The 21,466-nt window shown below is 27.6% G+C and overlaps 2 protein-coding genes across 3 annotated transcripts in view; one reads left to right on the top strand and one right to left on the bottom strand.

Moving 5' to 3' along the window:
• The window catches only part of LOC113370748, a 543,405-nt gene that overhangs the window by 202,021 nt on the left and 319,918 nt on the right, over nucleotides 1-21,466 (bottom strand). The window lies entirely within an intron of this gene.
• Nucleotides 1-21,466, top strand: part of LOC113370750 (GTP-binding protein GEM-like) — an 82,013-nt gene that overhangs the window by 16,422 nt on the left and 44,125 nt on the right. Inside the window, exons 1-2 of one of the 2 annotated variants that reach the window (XM_026611440.1) lie at nucleotides 16,515-16,587; nucleotides 17,107-17,299. The exons of the other annotated variant lie outside the window; for it this stretch is intronic. Of the exons in view, the coding sequence (XP_026467225.1) occupies nucleotides 16,582-16,587; nucleotides 17,107-17,299 (199 nt within the window). The 5' untranslated portion in view covers nucleotides 16,515-16,581. Of the gene's footprint in view, nucleotides 1-16,514; nucleotides 16,588-17,106; nucleotides 17,300-21,466 lie in introns of those variants that run through there. 2 annotated transcript variants of the gene reach the window in all.

A 21,466-nucleotide genomic window follows, 5' to 3' on the forward strand; every position in this document is an offset into this window, starting at 1 on the left:
TTTCTAACGGTGTTTATGAATATTGTTATACATTTTATCTTAGTAATTAGTATAAATAATATGTGGGCAAAAAAGGAAAATGTCAAAATTTGTTTGAAAAAGAACACGTTTGAATGATTGCGAAAGGAGTATGCATAAAATTCCTGCTAGGGATCGATCAGGGCGTGTTTGTCACACCAAACTATTTACGAGTCTATTGGCCAAGCGCCTGGATGTTGTTATTTGATTGATCCTTACATTTTAAATAAGTTTCTAGTGAGCTTTTTAATTTTGTCGAGTACCGTCGGTTCATCAGTCAGTTCATGTATGTATTTTATAGATTAATAGTGTCTGGTCAGTTGGCCCCTTGATTTGTTAAGTACCAGTCGTAAGGCTTTATTTCGTATAGTCTGTAGTTTTTGTAAGTTAATCTTTGTTATCGCTTTCCATGCTGGAGCTGCGTAAACAGATCATATTAATGTCAGTAAAGTGTTCGCTTGTTCTTCACGCTCAGCGTGCTGTTGTGGTTCAAGAGAGGTCTCAGTAAAGTTATCATCACTTAAGCTCGTCTGATTTTCATGTTGTATGTTTGGTGAAGCTGACTCTATGGTTCATGGTCGCATGCTCTTTGTCTTCAGTTTTCTTTGGTTTGATTTAAGTTTTGTGATAATCCATATAGTTTTATATTTATGTTACACGTATAAAATAATACAGAAATCTCTTAATACAAAATTCTTAATTATTTATCCAAGTGTACAAATATCATCAATTCTTATTCGTTGCTGAAAATCTTGCCATTCAACTTAAATATTTAGAAATAATAAACGATACATAAATAGAAATATAAAAGTATATAAAAGCTGTTAATTCTGAGTTTTATTGTAATGCTATACTAGAATCCATCTTTATCCACAAGCATTAACGAAATCACATACATAATCACTTACGTAAAACATTAGTTCTTCTCGTGTATCAATAACTTACTTTTTATGAAATATTTCTAACATACATATGTTTCTTGATCAGCTGAATGGCAACCTATACACATATGTGTAATAATAAATATTATTGATCTTGTCTATCAAAATATTTTTGATTTTAATTATCTCAAAGATATATTGAAAATATATTGAGCAACAATGTATGAATAATAAGATATAAATTTACGTTCTAAAACAGCATTTTTAGACATTTGATTTGTTTTTTTTTTTATTATTTTAATTATTTCCGAGTGACGATATATGTTAGTTCCGAACTAATCAACATGATCGAGAGTATAGAACTAAAGACAGCACGTGACATATCGATCAATTATATCAAGTCGTTTCGAATGATCACATAGATAGCCAATATCAAATCAGTACTCATGGATTTTGACGCATTTTTGTCTGAATTTTGCTGCGGTTACTGCTATAGTCGCGCCTGAAGAAGTGGGGCTCCAAATACTTCAACAATTTAAAAGTTTATGAATGTAACTGGATAGAGCGGGGCTTAAAGGTTTGCGGGTGAAAAGGCTCACCGAAAATTTTCAACAATATTTGAATGTAGATAGCATAGGTTAGGTATCACGTCATTATCTTCAATCAAGCAACGTCGCTATCAGGAAATTAGCAACTTTTATGTTTGAAACTCTATAAAAAAGTATATTCTTATGTAATTAGTTTATTCTGGTTGTGAGCACTATTGTTTAGTTTACGCAACACTTAATATATTTTTAAGTGTACGTTATTTAATTATTTTATAAGTTGGTTTGTTAATTTCAAGTTAAATTTAACAGTGGTTTTTATAAATCCTCTATGATAACTCATATGTGTTGTGTGCTCATATAATTCAGTTGAAACAGCAATTTTTCAAGTAAATTAAACTGATAGTTATTCGTAATATCTTGATTATTCGTTATTAAATTGATAATTATTATTATAAATAATAATTTTATATAAATGGCTAAATTCTAGTTCTTATTGATTAAGTCGATTAATTATATGTGCCGGGAAAATAAACTCTTTAACTTCCGATTTAGATTCAATAATTAGTAAAATTATTATTATTATTTAGGGCCAAAGTTGTTCAAGCTGACACAGCGTTCGTGACTATATCTCATACAGTGTACCGTTTATCTCAAAAATAAAAATAATTTTGTATTTTATAGTTTCGTATATATAAATTTTTTGTAATACTTGCGATTATCGTACCGGGCGATACCTAAAATGCGAAATATTTGCTTCTGACTCGATTATCGTACGCCTTATGACAAAATGTTACACTTACTTCGTCTAACCAATTCTAATATTTTCCTTAAAAACAGTAATTATAAAATTCTAATATATTATAATTTCTTTTAAAATATAAAGCTGAGTGTGCTCCAAGGTGTTTCCTCGTGAAATCGACTCTTTGACTGCTTCGATATAAAAGTGAGAACTCTGAAGGAAACAAAACACGGTCGGATATTGAGTGAGAAAAATGTGATACTTCGCGCGAACGACATAAAGTTATGGGTTCAAACAAAAGGCGAAGCGTGCTCGAGTCGTGCAAAGATTTACTGAAATATTCCACACATCCCACTATGGCATGGCTGAAAGCAATTTACATAATATGGGATATTTTCGTTTATCGATGTTAACCATATTTGTTCATTTCATACACTTGACGTAGAAGTATTCGGGAGGACTTGTTTTAGTCTCTGTACGTGTTAACCTTATTTGAAAATTTATGGGGCCAAAAAACTCACGGCAGGAACATAGTAAGTAGAGATTCATTGAGAAGGAAATTATTTTAAATATTTACAAATATGAAATATTCTGAAAAATTTCATATTTGTATTGTTTTATTTATATTCTAATGAAGGATAATGTTAAATAATTTTTTATGTAAAATATCCTTTATAATATTTTTTAAATTTTATAAATAGTAGTTACTGTTATAATATTAAAATAAAATTAACAAATTTTATATTTTAGTTCAACATTCATTATATAAACTTAATATGAAAAAAAAACAAGTTTTTAAATTGCGCGATAGAATTTGGAATTTGGAATTTTTTATACGTCCCATTATTCCAGACTTTGTCGAATGTTTATAATTAAACCACTTTTTGTAGGCCTGTAATATTTTCAACTCATATTTGTATAAACAAATAAAAATTATATTGTAAATAACCCAAAATAGAATTTGAGAATTGGAGATTCTTAGAAATAAATAATACTATTGCTCTCTGTTAAAAATCAATAGCGTTTAAAAGTTTAATTACGTTTCCATTAAGGAACCAGATCAGCTAAATCAGACCGTAAATAAGTATTATTAAATGTTTTAATAATAATTAAATAATACTAACAAAATACTTGTTATATGATATTTTGATAAAATAAAGCTTAGTTTGAGTGATGTTGAGTTCTTGGAAGTAATTTACAATAATATTATCTTAATTGTCCACCTTAATAATTGTATTACCCAACTAGTTGAAAGTGGCATTTGGCCTTAAGGCATGTTGCATGATCTGCACGAAATATGTAATAATCAATCAAAATTGAGATTTATATATTTACATAAAATTTTAATTGTTCATTTCCAAAATAAAATTTTTGCTTTCAATTAAATCTAAACATTGCTTTTCAATTAATGTTAATTATATTAATTTTATTACACAGATACGTACTTGTATGTCCTGAATTTGTAACTTATTATTCCAATTTTTAATGAATTGACAATGTTTGACTCATTAAATTTTAGTATGTTCTTTAGGGCTATGATATTTAACTACATAAGAAGTTTCATCGAAAAAACACTAACAATAGTTAATTAACAAGGGCTCGGCCAATCTTTGTCCAAAACTTGTCAGCACGATTTCCAAATAATACCTTTTTAATATTTCTTGGCTTTTTAAAGTCTATTAAGTATTTTTGGCTGAAATGTTGGCGGAAAAGTTTCACTTTTGTGCTAATTACAAAGAAACTTTAATGAGTAATTCTAACTTTTGCAATTAAGTCTTATAAATAATACACAATGTCTTTTATTTTAAATCCGATTGATAAAGTCTTGTTTATTTATTTTTCATGCAAACACACAAACGTCGTCGTCTAACTCATAGGCTCTTATACTTCATCTATAAAATACGAATAATGAACTAAGTTATATACTTATAATAATCTATTTGAAAGCATTTATTATTCCTTGAATATTTCATTACGGTGCGGTAAGTTCCAGCAAATTGCCTAGGAGCACAATGCCATACACCTCTTGTTAAATTTTGAAATCTTGTTTTGAAGACTTGTTGTTGGGCCGTAGTATTTTAGGAAATTCTAGAAGACCAAAAAATAATAAAAATCATCGAAAGAAACATTTTCAACAGTTAATTACAAGAACACGTGTCAGTGGATGTTTGTCAAAAACCTAGTTTTAACGCAGAGCTTTCAATAAAAATACAGGGTGCTGATCATATTTGTCTTGCTTTTATTATAACAAATATGTATTATATACATATGCATCGACACAAGTACGAATAATGCATTTTACCTAAATATTTTGAAAGTTTCTAAATAACTGGCAAAGTTTTTCTAGTACACTTTTATGCATTGCATATATTTCTTAGTATAAATATTCACAGGTTTTCCTATCTATTAAATTTGAACGGCAAAGTTTTGCAAGTCCCTCGAGTACGAACTATTCTCAGAGAAAAGTTTTCCGAATACATTACGAGCATAAACTTTATGTCGTATCAAAAGTAAGTAGAGATAAAGTATTAAATACTTAAGTGCTCATATTAAATTAACAAAATCGTAGTACTAAATGAACTTTCAAGAATTGTACGACATAAACAGTAGAGGAGCATAGAAAAAAAATAAATATTAAGAATTGGTGGTAGAAGCAAGTGAAAGATTTAAATGAAAATCTTGGTTGTGACTATTCATATAATTTTATATAACAGATGAAATTGCGCTGAATTTGAAATAATGGGAATAAAAAATGAAACTTGATTATTATAATTCCAAACTAAAATAAAGTAAATTTAGAAATATAAATAAGTTTAGAATAATAGAATATTGCTACCAATAAATGAACATGCATTAAAAATAGTATCTATTTAACTTCCCGTAGGGTAAGTTATAGTAATCGCAAAAAAATCGAAAATGAAAATTTTTATATATCTTTACGTTTCAGAGGTTTCTGAACATTTTGGCATACCTTAGAAAAAATGGATGTATGTGTGGTGTGTGTGTGTGTGTGTGTATGTGTGTGTGTATGTATGTACGTATGTACGTGTGTGTATGTATGTGCGGATACAAATTTTCGTCGACGATTTCGGGAACATGGGTCAACCGATTTGAATAATTCAAAAAACATTCGATTCGTATTGATAAGGAGACGTGCTGATTAGTTTTTGGCGAAGGCAGGTCTAGCCGTTCCGAAGATACGGGGCAAAAAGTGCCGAAAACGGTAACTCAGTTTTTGAGAGAACGGAGCGTCCGATTTGAATAATTCAAAAAACATTTCACTTGTATTGACAAGATGAAGAATCGATAAAATTTTCATAAAGGTATGGGTCTAGCGGTTTCGGAGATATGGAGGAAAAAGTAAAAAAATGAGCCATTTGGCGGTCAAAAATGATTATTAGACATATGCACATCAAATTATCAGATATTTTATAGAGATTTTAACAATAAGTATAATTTGGTTTACATTCCTATGGGTTCCGTACCAATGTTACGCGTTAGACGTCGACGCGGCGCTTACGCGGTTTGATATTTCGTCTTTATGCAGTTAAAGCAGTACGATTGATTTGAAAAGAAAGTTCAGATCTTCCAAATATGTCAAAATAAAAAAAAAAAATTTTTCAAAAAAACAAAAAAAAAAAAATTAAAAAAAAATTTTTTTAAAAAAAAAAAATTTTTTTCAAAAAATAGTAATTTTTTGTCCAATTTATAGTTTCTCAAAATCTTATTTTTTCAAAGTAATTTTTTTTTTCAAAAATGTTAATCGTTTTTAAAAATAATAATTTTTGGTACGGGAAGTTCCAGCAATTTGCCTCAAGGCACGATGCCTTAATTGCCTTAAGACAGAATTCCACTTACAGCTAGTTAAGTATTGTGTTCTTGTTTGAGTAATATTTTTAAATAGCAACACTTCTAAATAAGTAGATTTTAATTATATTATGAATGCATTTAATTAACATCAGGCTTGAGTTCTACGCGAAATCTTCAGAATAATTAAAATCGCTAATTATAAATTCTTACCATCTATTCTGCCAGTTCTAATTAGAAACGTTCATTATAAACTTCAAAAAATGAAACAAATTAATTACACAGATAAATGATTTTTATCTAATGTACTTGGTAATGTTTAATTCTATTTGAATTTAATATGAATCGTTGATATTTAGTTTTTTTATAATAAATGAAATTAAAACTGATCCAAAGTATAGTTTATTTGATTGTTTTATAAGATGTATTGTTAATTTTAAGTTAAATTCCTCAGTTTCTTTTATACATAAACCTCTATAAAAGCTTATACGTCAAATGTAAGGACCAACTGTCGAAGGTCAAACAATAAGAAATATAAATAAAAAAGTAAATTGAGTTTGAAAAAAAAAACATGTTTTACAAAAGATAAATCCAACAGAAAGCTATGAACATTTTTGACAAATTGTCAAATCCAAGTTATATACAGTGTTATCTCTGTACTAAATGTTGCCATGAAATTTATATTTTGCACTTGTTGAATAATAAGTAAAAAAAAATCATGTGACAAACTTTTGAAAAACAGCAAAAGAAATACATTTAAACGATGATTAATTAGGTGGGAAATTCAATGAACAATGTCAGATAATTGTTTGTTTGATATGTGTCATTTGTTGTGTTATAATTAGTTTGATTGTCACAATATAACCGCTCAAAGCCAAATTGGACCTTTGTGTCCCACACTACCCTACTTACTTATTTTTTTTGTTTCCTAACTTAATAATAAAAAATTCAAGCCGATTTTTATGGAATTTTTATGGCGATATATATCATGGTCTTATAGAACTTACAGAATATTATATAAATACGCTCATGGCAATTAGTTTAATTTAAAAAATTCATCAAAATTTGAGAAAATGAGTAGTTTTTTTGACGCTTGTTAAAATTGAAATTAGATGATTTACTTGATATAATGATAGAGTACTTGGTCTTAATGAACATATTAAACCATTAAAGTCCTAAGAAAACTGATTCAATTATAAAAATTATTTATTTTTAAAAATTTGCTTTTAAAAAATACTTTGAGTTAACGTTTACGTTCGTTTTCAATTATGTGCAATAAGTCCACTCTGAATACGTTTAATCACTCATAAATTAATTTATTTTTCATCGATTAAGTCAATTATTTACACATATTGGAAAGTTTATGTAACTTGCCTCAAGGCAAAATAGTATAATAACTAGTTTAAATTTTAGTTATTGATTAGTAATTGTAAATATTACAATGGTTTATTTAAATATTTTATTAGAATTCACAACTGCATGTATTTTTCAGTTTATTTCATTATAATAATAAAATACACATGCAAAAGTTCATCACTGTTAAATTTTATATTACATTTTTTATTGATAACAAAAAGTCAAAATATTGTTTTAATTACAATAATTTATGACGTAGCATAAATTTTAATCGATACAGGATGCATCTACATTGCAAATACTCATAACCTTTTTTATTGTGTGTTTTTATATGTCTGCATAATACATTAAAAACTGAATTGACATTTTTTAATTCCATTAATGTCTAAAATATTAATAGCGCGCAATATATAAAGTATCTGATGCACCCAAATTAATGTTTCATATCGAGTTCATGTATCCGTAAAAATAAATTGGATTCAAATTAATCGCTATAATAAAAACACACACACAACAGTTTATTAAATCAGATATATATTTTTTATTATTTCGCAAACCCAATTAACGGCTTAACGAACAGAAACTCGGTTCAACAAAGGTCCTTGTTATTTCTGCCGGAGTTCTGCCATCGCAGAATAATTAGATTCGCACATGGATAAATACATTCATCGTCATCTAATCAACTTGCTTGTATACACGTATCAGAGAAATCATTTGGGAAATTTCAAAAATTGAAGGACATGTTCTGAGAGTGATGCGCATTTGCTGTTTATAGAATAAAATTAGATTTGAAAGTTTATAGATTTCATTAGAGTTCATGGCGTCTTATTAAGTTACCAATTTAACTGAGGGTAAAATGGTCCACCACCATTAGAGTATAGAATTTGATAACGATACTATTTCAAAGTAAAAGGCAAGAGATGTTTAATGAACCTCCATGTTAATTATCACAAAGTTGCTATCAAAAGGTAAATGGCTAATGTATGAATATTCATAACAAATGTATTTTGTTCGACGGTAGTTTTTTTTGTTTTTTGTGCTCATTCATTTAGTTTATACTATCTGATTAAAATTATTAGATTTAATATTAAATTGTTTATTGAATATATATTAACTTCCCGTAGGGTAAGTTATTGTAATAAGCCGAAAATCGAAATTGAAATTTTTTACATTTCTCGACGTTTTGAAGGTTTCTGAACATTTTGGCATACCTCAGAAAAAATTGATGTGTGTGTGTGTATGTATGTATGGATACAAATTTCCAGTTACCTTTTTTGGGCGCACGTATCAACCGATTTGAATGGTTCAAAAAACATTCGATTCCTATTAATAGGGAGAAGAGCTGATTAGTTTTTGGCAAAGGCAGGTCCAGCCGTTTCGGAGATACGGAGCAAAGAGTGCAGAAAATAGAAATCGAGTTTTTGAGAGAATGGAGCATCCGATTTGAATGATCTTAAAAGCATTCAATTAATTAGCAATGATTGGGAGAAGTGGTTATCAGTTTTTGGCAAAGGCAGGCCTAACCATTTTGGAGATACAGAGCTAAATGTGCAAAAATAGCAGTTTTTGAGAGAACTAAGCGTCCGATTTGAATATATTTAAAGAACTTTCTGCTTGTTTTAACTAAAAAATTGATTTTGGAAAAAAAAATTTTGTTTCAAAATTTTTTTTTCAATTTTTTTTTCAAAAAAAAATTTTTTTTGTATATCGAAAATAATTCAGATTTTAATCATAATTCTGAGTGAAGTTCGACTGTAATTTAAACAAATATGTTTAACTTTGCAATTCAGTTTATATAATTCTTATAAATATTAGACAATGTTACAATATTAATAATAATCTATTTGAAAACATTCAATATTCCTCGAACAGTTCGTTACAGTACGGGAAGTTCCAGCAATTTGCCTTAAGGCACGGTCATTCAAATCGGTTGATCCGTGCGCCCGAAAACGTGACTGGAAATTTCTATCCATACATACACACACACATCTATTTTTTCTGAGGTATGCCAAAATGTTCAGAAACCTTCAGAACGTCAAAAAATGTAAAAAAAATTAATTACGATTTTCGGCCCATTACAATAACTTAAAAAAGTATGGAACAAAAAAACATAAATAAAAATTAAGGAAATATATGTACTATATTTTATATATTGTTTATTGTTTAACAGACATTTAGTTTTTTATTAGTTTTTATTAGTAAATTGTAAAAAAAACGTTAATTATAGGTTCAGTTTGTTCATGCTAAATAAATGATTACTATTAATATTTATTGAAAATATATTCCTGAAAGTCTTAATTTGTTGATATTTCATTAATTATTATTGATGAAATGAAACCTTAAATATTTCAATTTTTGACGTTTTTAGATATCATACTCATTTAGTTAAATGTAGCATATTATACGCTGCTTCTCATAATTCTACTTTTTCATAATTCTAAGAAATTTCTCATAAAAATAGAGCTCTAAAGTTTTAATGATTCCAAGAAATTTTATCTTATATATTATTCAAGTCTTACTTCACATTTTATTTATATATTAATTGTACGAGGAGTTTTTGTAGAGTACAATATATTAAGTAAATTTTTAGTCAAATTTAAAAATAAAATAAGATCAATTATCAATACGCATGATTTTATAATTTTTATTTTTTTTGAAAAGTCTGTTTTTATTCAATGTACCTGGCTTTAAGGAATTTAATCTATAGCAAAATTACCTACTTTCAATATACAAAAATATAGAGAAGTGTTTTACCAAAAAACAGCTTCGCAGATTTTATATAAAAAAGTAATAATAAAAACAATTATCAAATTATTGGCTTTAATATTGGTAATATTAATAATAATAATAAATGCTACTATATGGAAGTTCTGATTAATAACAGATAGTATTTTATGAAAATATTAATTATATTTTAGGCATAGGGCATTCAAAATAGATTTTTCGATATAATTTAATAGCATTAATTATGTTTGAGATAACCATTTTAACTTCATAATAAATTCGATCAATTATTAATTTATATTATATTTTTATTTATATTCATAGTTCATTTGCTCCGTTCTAAAATATTTCAAGTTATTTTAAAATAAATGTCAGTGCTTTTATTTCTTGTTTTCCTGTCAAATGCAATTCTAATATATAAAATAAATACAGTCATATATTTAAATTGGCAGAAAACTAACGAACCCTCTAGCGCGAATTTAATTCAAACGATATTTTCCAAGCCGGTGCATATGACTGTGGCAAATTGTTCAAATGAGTTTTGCAAAAGCTTTCTTTGATCAAATATTATATAAAAGTGACTCACAAACAGTGGAATTTATTCTGCTAACAAATTAACCACAACCAACAAGTAAAAAAAGAAATATATTTCATAAATAAAATTTAAATGAATGAAATGAAGTTGAAAAATGTGTGTAATTTACTCTCTTGTAGCTAGAATATACTTTGATGTAATTCACTAGTTTTTTACATAATACCAACAGATAATTACTCAATGTTGAGCTTTATTAATTGCATTATTTTATATTTAGAATTTTATATTAAGTAATGGCTCTAATAAGAAGAGAATATCATCAAGCGCATATATTTCTTTTTATTTAGTTTTCCTCATTAATAAATATACAATTCACAAAAATATTAGGTTTTTTAGCACTAATAAAAAGAAATTTCAATTTGCTATTTTCAGCGTGCATGCTGTGCCACAAAACTTATTTTTTTTTGTTGTTTCAGAAAAATCTTGTGAATATGATAAAATATGCATTAGAATATACGTGGTATAGTATAGGCACATGATCATTCTTCTCACACTAAATAAATTTCAAAATATTTTCATTATATTTTGATTATCACACATTATTACTCGATGAGGACTAGCATTTATCAATTTTGCGCGACGATCAGCCAAGCCGTTTCTTTGTAAATAGCAGAAAAGTGAAAAAAAATTCGTCCACGTTTTAGCCCGCAGTTCTGAATCGATTTTAAAAATTCAAAAACCGTTCGAAAGATATTGACTGGGAATCGTGCTGATAAGTTGTTGGTAGAGATCGGCCGGGCAGTTTTCTTGTAATAAAGTGTTGAAATTTTTTTTTTCGACAATTTTTATTATAATTTTTTTGACGGTACATACCATAGTCTTCTAGATCATACTAAAATATTACGGTCCTATGATTACTCGTTTAGCTTTAAAAATTCGTCAAAATTTGCAAAAATTATTATCGTTTTTTTGGCATTTGTCAAAATTAGAACTTTCATCGACGTTTGCTCAAAAACGCCTGAACCGATTTCAGAAATTTAAAACCCATTTGATGTGTCTCAATGAGGACTATTGCTTGTCAGTTTTGCCGAGCCGTTCCATTGGAATTTGGAAAAAAGTGTTAAACTTTTTGTCCAAATTTAAGCCCATGCTACCGAATCTATTTTAAAAAATCAATAACTGTTCGAAAGGTATTAGTAGGGAATGATACTGATTAGTTTTAGGTGAAAATCTACCGAGCCGTTTTCTTATTCGTTGTTGAAAACAAAAATCGTCTTGTAAGTTTCCAAATTTTCAGAAAAGTCGTTTTTTTAAAAGAATTCAAAAGAATTGTTTTTTTTTTCGGTAAAAATATTGTTTACCTTTTATACATCAAATTATTTTCGTCAAACTATGCAGAAAGACTGATCACAATATCTTACAACATATACTAAACATTTGCTTGCATAATAAAAGAAAGTTTATTGTTTCTAATTATTGACTATTGGTCTTCATTCAAATTCTGAATTTAATTATTTCTGGAGTACTTTTATATTCTATTGTCCAAAATAAATATGCCACAAAACCAAGGATCGATATTTATTTATTTCGCCACCACAGGTCAAGAACCCGTTTACGCATCGGCTAGAAATTAATTTATCGTAAAATGTAATTTATTTATGGCAAGAGCGAGTTGTGTCTGACAACAGAATTACCTGCTAGAAAATATGACTTTTGTCGAAATACGAAAGACTTTAGTCGGGTAATAAATTAGATCCATTGTAGTTATAGGTTGGTCGCAATACTTTCGATATTACTAACAATAAATCATTCGAGGTCCCCGACCGAACAGCTCAGGTGAAGATAACTGAGTCGCTTAATCAGATCATATGTACGAAAATAAAAGTGAAAGGCTCGAATTCGTGGGCGGTTTAGTTTTGTGCTTATTTTTGGTATTTTCTAAGAGAACACAATATATTTGTTTCTGAGGCATATAGGGTAGAAACGCTGATGACTACTAGTACTAAAATTTGTAAATTGTAGACATTCTTAATAACTCTTATTGACAAAAAATATTCTTTGAAATAGTAAAACCGCAATATAAGTTATGGACATTTGTTGCATTTTATGAACAATGCTGATAGATACTTTTTTTTCATTTATTTATTTATTAATTATAAAACTCATATGAATATATATTATTTATTTATTTAATAAACGCAAATCGGTTATATTCAGTTAATTATATAGTAATGTAACTCAATGTAATCCTATGTTATTTATACAATCACATACGGGTACCTATACATACGCATGTACACACACCCGCAAATGCACATATGTAGACACAAACACATTAGTAATGCTAACAAATTTTAATAAGTATTATTCTTTTTGACAATATTAATAAATGTTATATTTGAAATATTAGTTTTGTTGTGTTGACAACCATTGCTACCCTATTTACGGGACCGTTCAACATATAGTTTTTATAGTTTTTGAAGTCTGTTTGATTTTAGTCCTTGTCTCGGGAATATCAAATTAATGTTTTCTAGTATCTCATGCTAATCAATTAAGTCATTTGCTGTGACATGAAATAAAATAAGATCAGTCATTTGCTTTTGTTTGCTTAGGTTATTGGCCTCACATTTCTGTAAAAATTTTCCGCTTTCATGTGCACTAATTCTTTTCGATTGCTCAAAAGTATTTAAGGTGATTTACAGATTTTGTTGCACTTAATTAAGTTAATCAATTATACGATAATTGATGAAATTCTGAGCATAAATAACTTTTCGATTTATGTTTGAGCAATTATATTGTGAAAACCAAACCAACTATATCACTACAAATAACATATATCAAACTAAAAACTATCTGACTATGTTCCGTAAAACTCCTAGCTAATTTATCAACGTAGAAATGTTTTTCAGCCATTTTTCAAAAATTTGTAACCGAATTATTTTTACCCCAATAAGACGTCCTGGAGGTGTAGATCCAATGTTTTATTTTAATTTCAAAGGAATTTTACAAAATAATAGCAGTATTAATCAACCATTGCAAAATATAAATTTCACATTGATCTGGTATTTTGTCAGAAATATTCATCAGCATAGTAGAAATAACTATTTATTTAATTTATTTCTTATAAAATAGCATTTTATCTTACTTTTCCTTTTTTTGACACTTCTTTATTTTTACACCTTTGTCAGGGTAGAGGTTAAGTTACCCTAGTTATAGAGGTTATGTAAAAAGTACGGTTCTATCTATCTAATTTAATATATAATCTAAATATCTAATTCAAAATTAACAATACCTCTTATAGAATAATTAAATAACGTATACTTAGAATTTATATTGAGGTCTCGTAAACTAAACAACAGTGCTCAAAACCGAAAAAACAAACATTGAAAGAAAATACTTTTGTTATGGATTTTCAATATATAAGAAATATCATAATCATTAGCAATATCATAAAAATCAAAATAATGACTGGCTATACATTCTTCTACCTCCACTTGCAAAGATTGTTGTTCAAAATTTCCTAATTTTACTGGTGGTGGATCTTTATACCCGCGGACTTCTGAACCAAGCTTTACCCTATACTACATAGTAAAAATGATTTAAAAAGAATAAAATATTATATATGTAAATGTATAAAATTAGGAATAGTTTTTGATAAACAGCTAATTCTTAATTCGTATCAATTAAGTGTATTATTTTCACAATTCGGGAAGTTCATTAAACTTGCCTTAAGGTCAATTCGCACTAACACTTACTTATTTTATTCAGTCATTAAATCAAAGTATTCTAAAGAACTAGAAATTTCAGAATATCTTTTGGGGTTTTCAAAAATATTAATTTAAACAGCATATAGGCACTGCATCATACGAATGACGAAAATACTCGTCATAATATGATATATAATATTTGTTCTAATCTAGGTATTTGTTTGTCAATCATAGTTAAGTGGTTAAAAGTAAATTTTTAATGGAAGAAATATAATCAATCTCTCTGACACAATTAGAACCAAAGATCTAATTATGTAGTGTAATGTAATTGGTTATTTTTATATAAAATAACAGAATCTATAATTCTGTATCTACCTTTCTACTAAAAAGAATGATAAAACTTTTTGGTTATTTTATACTGTAAACTACAGTATCTACTGGTTTTCAGAATCACATGGTTATTCAAAACAGAAATGTTATGTAAATATTAATACTGCTGTTCACCTGTGATATACTATGATTGCAAAATATGAAATATAAACTGAATTCGAAAATGGACTGTCAAATTGTTGAAATAATATTTTATATTTCCTTATGATGAATTGTATTCATTTAACTATGAATAACAGTTCTTATAATGTATAAATGAGCACGTATTCATCTCAAAATTGATATTTCGCATGACCTGTTTCCTTCAATTTCTTCTTTATATATACATAACGATATGCTTTAGAAAACTCAACTACGGCGCTTGAAGCTTTATAAGAAGCGAATATCTTTATCGATAGTATCGATATTTGAAATTGGATATTTTTATAGACGTTGAGCAGCACGCATTCACAATTTAAAATTTTATTATTGGATTTACTTGCAGCTTGTTTATTTGGTTTTAATTTTGAATGAATAAATTTTACCATATGTATTTTTTAAAAAGTTCCAAACTTTTTGTTCAATGTTTTTTTTATAATTATGTGCTATTTCTCTAGTTTTGTCTTTTTTGAATATATGATATAGAGTAGGGCGGGGCACAAAAGTCCTTTGTGATTTTGATTCATTATATTGTGAAACCTTCACCAATTATATCACAACAAATAACACATGTCAAACAAACAACTTCCTGACTATGTTCAGTAAAACTCTCGGCTAATTTATTATTGTAGAAATGTATTTCCTGTTTTTCAAAAAATTGTCCCCTGATCCTTTTATCCCATAGACTGAGTGAAAGAGTCTGTCTTTTTTTACAAGGTGGCGAACAGAGACAATGTTTTGATCTTAATTTTAAAAGGACTTTACGTAATAATAACTACTTTATTCAATCTGCAATTTTGTTGCAAAGATTACACCATATAAAACTCTGATCTAGTATTTCGTTAGCGATATTCATCAACAGTTTAATAGTTGGAATAACTCTGTTAAAATTTTATTCACTATTTTCTTATTGTTATACTTTTTTCAGGGTAAAGTTTATGTTGGAGCTTTTTGCCCCACACATATGTAAGCTTTAGAGATTATATAAAAAATATGTTAATTTTAACTTATGAAATAACAATACATCTTATATAACAATTGAATAACGTATACTTAAATATTATAGTAATAATCAAGATGATGGTTGGTTAATCATCTTTTCATACTTTCAAATATTTTGGTTATAGCAAACCTAATTTTACTTATTTTTGAGATATTATTAGTGATTTATTTTCTTTATCAGCAAGACAGTTATCGACAGAGTTCGAAAAGTTATCTGCTGAAAAGGTTTAAATTATCATTTTAGTTTCTAATATTTATATTATTATCGAACTAACTTAAGATGGTTTGTTTGTAATAAAATGAAACCCCAATATTCAAACCTTAATCATGTATTTATATAAAATTGATGAACCCACTGAACCCTCAAATGACTTTATTGACATTTTTTTTACAAATATAAAATTCCAATTCCATTTTTCAAAACATTAATCAGATATTTGTACGCGGGAATATATTTTTCGTTATTTATTGGAATTTTATTTTCTAACTATATTTGTAAGAGTTAGATATGTTTATACAGCTTTGTCAATTGTTAAGTTTCATAATTATCTATTGGATTATATAATAAAGAAATTGATGTTTGTGGTAAATAGCTTTAATGGTATTTAATTGTTATATTATAATTTATTTTTGTTATTTTTTTATTGCAGATGATGATTCTGGTGAAAAGTCTGTCTCGGTTTTACTCGGTGGTGAAGAATCAGAATTAACATTTGTAGACATTCCAAGTTCCGAAATGTCGGTGAGTATTAAATTCGAACCTAAAATTATTGCAAATTTTAGTTTTTTATCAAAATAACAAATGCTATTTATGGATACAATTTTTTTTATATATGAATATTTTTTTTAATCAGAATTGCGTGCTTTTAGTAAAAACCATTTTATTCTATTATGTGTAATCTTTTTTATCTGTGATATTATATTATATCTTATATTTTTCGATCTATATGTTTTATTTCGCTTTTGAGCCTTCTATAAAATTTTACTCAATTTTCTTCATAATTAATAGAAAAAAATTAGCACTTGTTTGTTTGTTTTTCTAATTTTTGTTACTTAACTTATTAATTTTTCAAAAACCGGGACAAAAGATTTAAATACGAGATTTTAATTAAATATCGCTTTTTGAAAAACCCGGGACGCAAGGTGGAAATCCGCGACTGCCCCGGCCAATCCGCGACATATAGTTGCCTTTATAACCAATTAGCTTTAATTCATATATTCAGTTATCATTAAGATATATTTTTGATGTATTTCCATGTAGCCTGAGAATTGCTTAACGTCATATGAAGTTCATGCATATTGTGTCGTGTATTCAACTTCTGATCGTGAAAGTTTCCTGGTAGCCGAGGAAAGTTTACAGGCACTTTGGACAGCTGGAAGTATGGCATCCAGAGCTGTGATTTTAGTTGCAAATAAAGCAGATTTAGCACGATGCAGAGTTGTCTCCACTGAAGGTGAGTTGTAATCTTAATTGGATACAAGTTATGAGTCCTTATAAACTTAGTTCAACCTATATATATATGTATATATATATATATATATATATATATATATTAGGGTGGTCCTTAATAATGACTCCTTATTATGGATGTTCTCGATTTTTTTTTCTCCCAGTGGCTCGGAAAAACTAGACAAAACCCGAGTAAACGCTTCCATCAACATAAAAATAACTCAAAAAATACCAAACAATTCAAGACCATGTTAACCGAGCATATAAATAATTTAATACATAATAGATTTTTTTGTACCCAAAAATTTAACATTTTGAATGGAATGTAATTAAAAGAAGATTCGCTTAAGAGTCATAAACATACGATTTGACAACACGGCCCTGAACAAAACAAACACATGATTGCTAAATAGAGTGTCAAAATTTCTTAAAAAATAACAAGATTCCATCGCTTTTTAAATTTTTCGTAAAATTTGAACATATGTTAAGAACTGCTTTGAGAAAAAAACGTGACATTTCTATCTCAGACTCCAAATAGCCAATACATAGTTTCGACAACTTACTAAACGTTATTCGTATTTATTTGTGTGTTTTGTCATTTGTGATGTTAAAAATTACATATTTTACCACTGTGCACATACTCATGCCATGGAGTAAAAATGTTTTTATCTGTTATATTCGGATACAAAATTATAAGTGTTTTTTCATTATTATTATTATTTTTCTTTGAAATTTCTTACATATTATTTATTTAGTTTTAATTTTTATAGTTATATTAATTGCCACTGAATGAAGGCTACGATGCAAGCCGAAACGTATGGATTTTAAATAAATTTCTGAAAACTCTCATATTATTTTTATTGACGTTACGTCCGACTTTAAGACTCAAATAAAATATATTATATCAACATACTTTTTTTTTAAATTTACTATTTGGATTGTCTTCTAAAACTACACGTAATTCATAATTATTCTCAACCATGTTTTTTTTATATTACCTTTTCATAAACATATCTTAAGAATAAATTATTTAGCTCATAGAACTCTGAAAGCACAGTAACTAAAAAAATGTTATTGATATCTTAGTTCAAAACAAGATCAAAAACACTATGTAAAGTGTTCCATAATCATCTATTAATTATCGCCATGCTTTGCTACTTTTATTTGCAGTCAAATGTAAAATTGGCTTCATATTATCTGTTTAAGTTACATATACTAGGCATCTTAGTAATATATTTTTAGTTATTTAACTTTTTACTAAAATATAGATGAGCAATTTAATTTATTAGAACTGTCTTTAGCGATGTTACATTCACATAATACATAGTCAACTAAACATATTCAATTTTATTTAATTTGATAGCTGGTAAACATAGATTTTCTAAAGTAATCTTAACAGTGATTCGATTATATTATTTGGAAACTTATTGTTTTTACTTGTATTTAAAAATAAATTAAGGTGTCAATATTTTTATTAGTTTTTTTTATTATAATATTTTTAATACATCTATTATATTGGAATGAAAAATGAAGAATTATATTGAATTTAGAATGTACTAATTTATTTTAATACCGCTTTATTACAAACATTTATATGTATGAGAAACGTGCGAATATTAAATATGCTTTAAATCTCATAAAAACATACAAAATCTCATAAAATACCTCTTGTCGTTTATTGTGTTTTTGCTGGAAGCTTTCAATCTTGTTACAAAATTTTTATATCAACGACAGGTGTTCTGCCCCAATTTTATTAAAGTTATTGCATTTTATAAAAGTCTTGTTTATCCTTGTGTTGACATTGACAGGAAAATGAGTAGGTTTGCGAAGCCATTCTACGTCGTATAAATATGCACCGAAAACATAAAAGCAAATATTTTAAGAAATGATTGATAAGAATAACTTTTAGTAATACGTTAATAAAAGCAATCGATATTAGAAAATCTTAAAATTTGATAAGACAACTGTAATCAAAGGTTATACATAATAATTCTAAATGACTGTCAGTGATTGTGGGCTTGGATTAAATATTTGTACACTAGTAGAGTCTTGGATAAAATATTTGCAACCTTGTGGATGCAAAAATCTAGATATTGCAACCACGAGGTATCGAGTTCGAACCGTGCGTTTCGTGTAATCTTGTCACTTTGTATTGTAGATCACTAATTGAAAAAATATCCATTCCGGGCATTATTCCAAAAAGTTTAACTATAATCAAAATTCGGAAATGGCAACTGATTTGTTTTTTTATAAAAATATATAAAAAAGAAAATAACAGCCATTGAATTAGTGAAAAATAATTATCACAAAGTGCAATAACTAGTGCAACAAATTATATAGCAATAGATGTACACTAACATCTGTAGGTCAAAATAGATTTATATAATAAAAATGGAAATATCTAGTCACCGAAACAGAGGCAAATGCAACTAGTTGTATATGGCATTGTGCCTTAAGGCAAATAGCTGGAACTTCCTGTACCGTAACGAAATGTTCGAGGAATATTAAATGTTTTGAAATAGATTATTATGAATACTATGCTTATAAAGAATTAAAATAAAAACCTGATTTATTTTCGATATACAAAAAATTATTTAAAAAAAAAATGAAAAAGAAAATTTTGAAATATTTTTTCCGAAAGCAATCATTTTGTCAAAATAAGCAGAAGGTTTTTTGAATCATTCAAATCGAATGCTTAGTTCTCTTAAAAACTGCCCTTTTTTGTACACTTAGCTCGTAAATCCAAAACGGCTGGACCTGCCTTTGCCAAAAACTAAACACAACATCTCCCAATCATTACAAATTGAATATTTTTTTAATCATTCAAATCGGATACTCCGTTTTCTGAAACCTCGATTTCTGTTTTCGAATGGTTTTGAACCATTCAAATCGGTTGATCCGTGCGCTCGAAAACGTGGACGAAAAATGCGGACATACAAAACACACACACACACATAAATTTTTTGGAGGTATGCGAAAATGTTCAGAAACCTTCAAAACATGAAGATAAGCAAAAAAATTTCATTTTCGATTTTTGGCTCATTACTATAACTACCCTACGGGAAGTTAATAAAGAAAAGTCATTAAATTACTATTAGTGAAAAACAATAACCACAAAATGCAATAACAATTACAACAAATTATATACTAATAAATTTACATCAATATCGGCACATCTAAATAAATTTATATAACAAAAAGTGAATTTCGTGAAAACACAAACAAATGCAAAAAAAAACTTAAAATTTTATATTATATTTCTTATACTATTCATTTGTAGAAAAATTTACTTTCTGAAAAGTTTGTTTTTATGAAAAACGGTTAAGCCATTTCCTAATAATTAGCAAAAAACTATGAAATTTATCGTGCATGTTTTAGTACACAATCCTTATTTGATTGTGAAATCATGCTGATTAGTTTTTAATGAAGATCATACGGACCATCTCCAACTGATTATTAATTTAAACAAAATTTTGACGAACTTTTTGAAACTTGTTAAATGATAGAAATCGTAGTCTTAGAGAAGAAGCTAAAATATTACCGCCCTATGACGAGTCGTTTAATTTTAAAAATGTATTAAAGGTTGAAACAATAAGCAGCACTTTTTAACGTGAGCCAAAATTTGATCTTTATCCAAATTTAATAGTGGTTCGATGAAACTCGGTAGGGTCGATTATTCACACATGTCGAAAAATATATGCTACTTACCTAAAGGTATAATCGCACTCACACCATGATTTAATAGTACCTAGCAATTGATGACTATTATATTAGCCATAAAATGTTAAGCTATATTATCATCAATGTGTAACTCGAAGTGCTATATATTTTCATACGTATATGAATTCAATGTAAACATTAAATATATTACTTTTGAATCAATTTTATTTCAAACATTCGGTTCATATTTTGCTATCACATACTCCATATAAACAACCGTTTTTAATTTCAATGCATAAACACTCAATGGAAAAACATTTTCTCTCCACGTTCCAATACTGCAGATGAAATCATGCTTCTGCACGAGCTTCGTAAAAGCTTTAATTAATTTTTTACATAAACAAATGAAACTCTGCTTTAAACAAAACGTCTAGAATAGTCCGCGCATGGAAGCCTTCGGGGCCCATAGGAATATCCGATGGAAATCCGTTCTTCTCAAACCGGATGCAGA

The sequence above is a fragment of the Ctenocephalides felis genome, unplaced genomic scaffold (assembly GCF_003426905.1).
Source record: "Ctenocephalides felis isolate EL2017-DRISC unplaced genomic scaffold, ASM342690v1 CF-g0.4_SCAFFOLD_01492, whole genome shotgun sequence".
Lineage (NCBI taxonomy): Eukaryota > Metazoa > Arthropoda > Insecta > Siphonaptera > Pulicidae > Ctenocephalides > Ctenocephalides felis.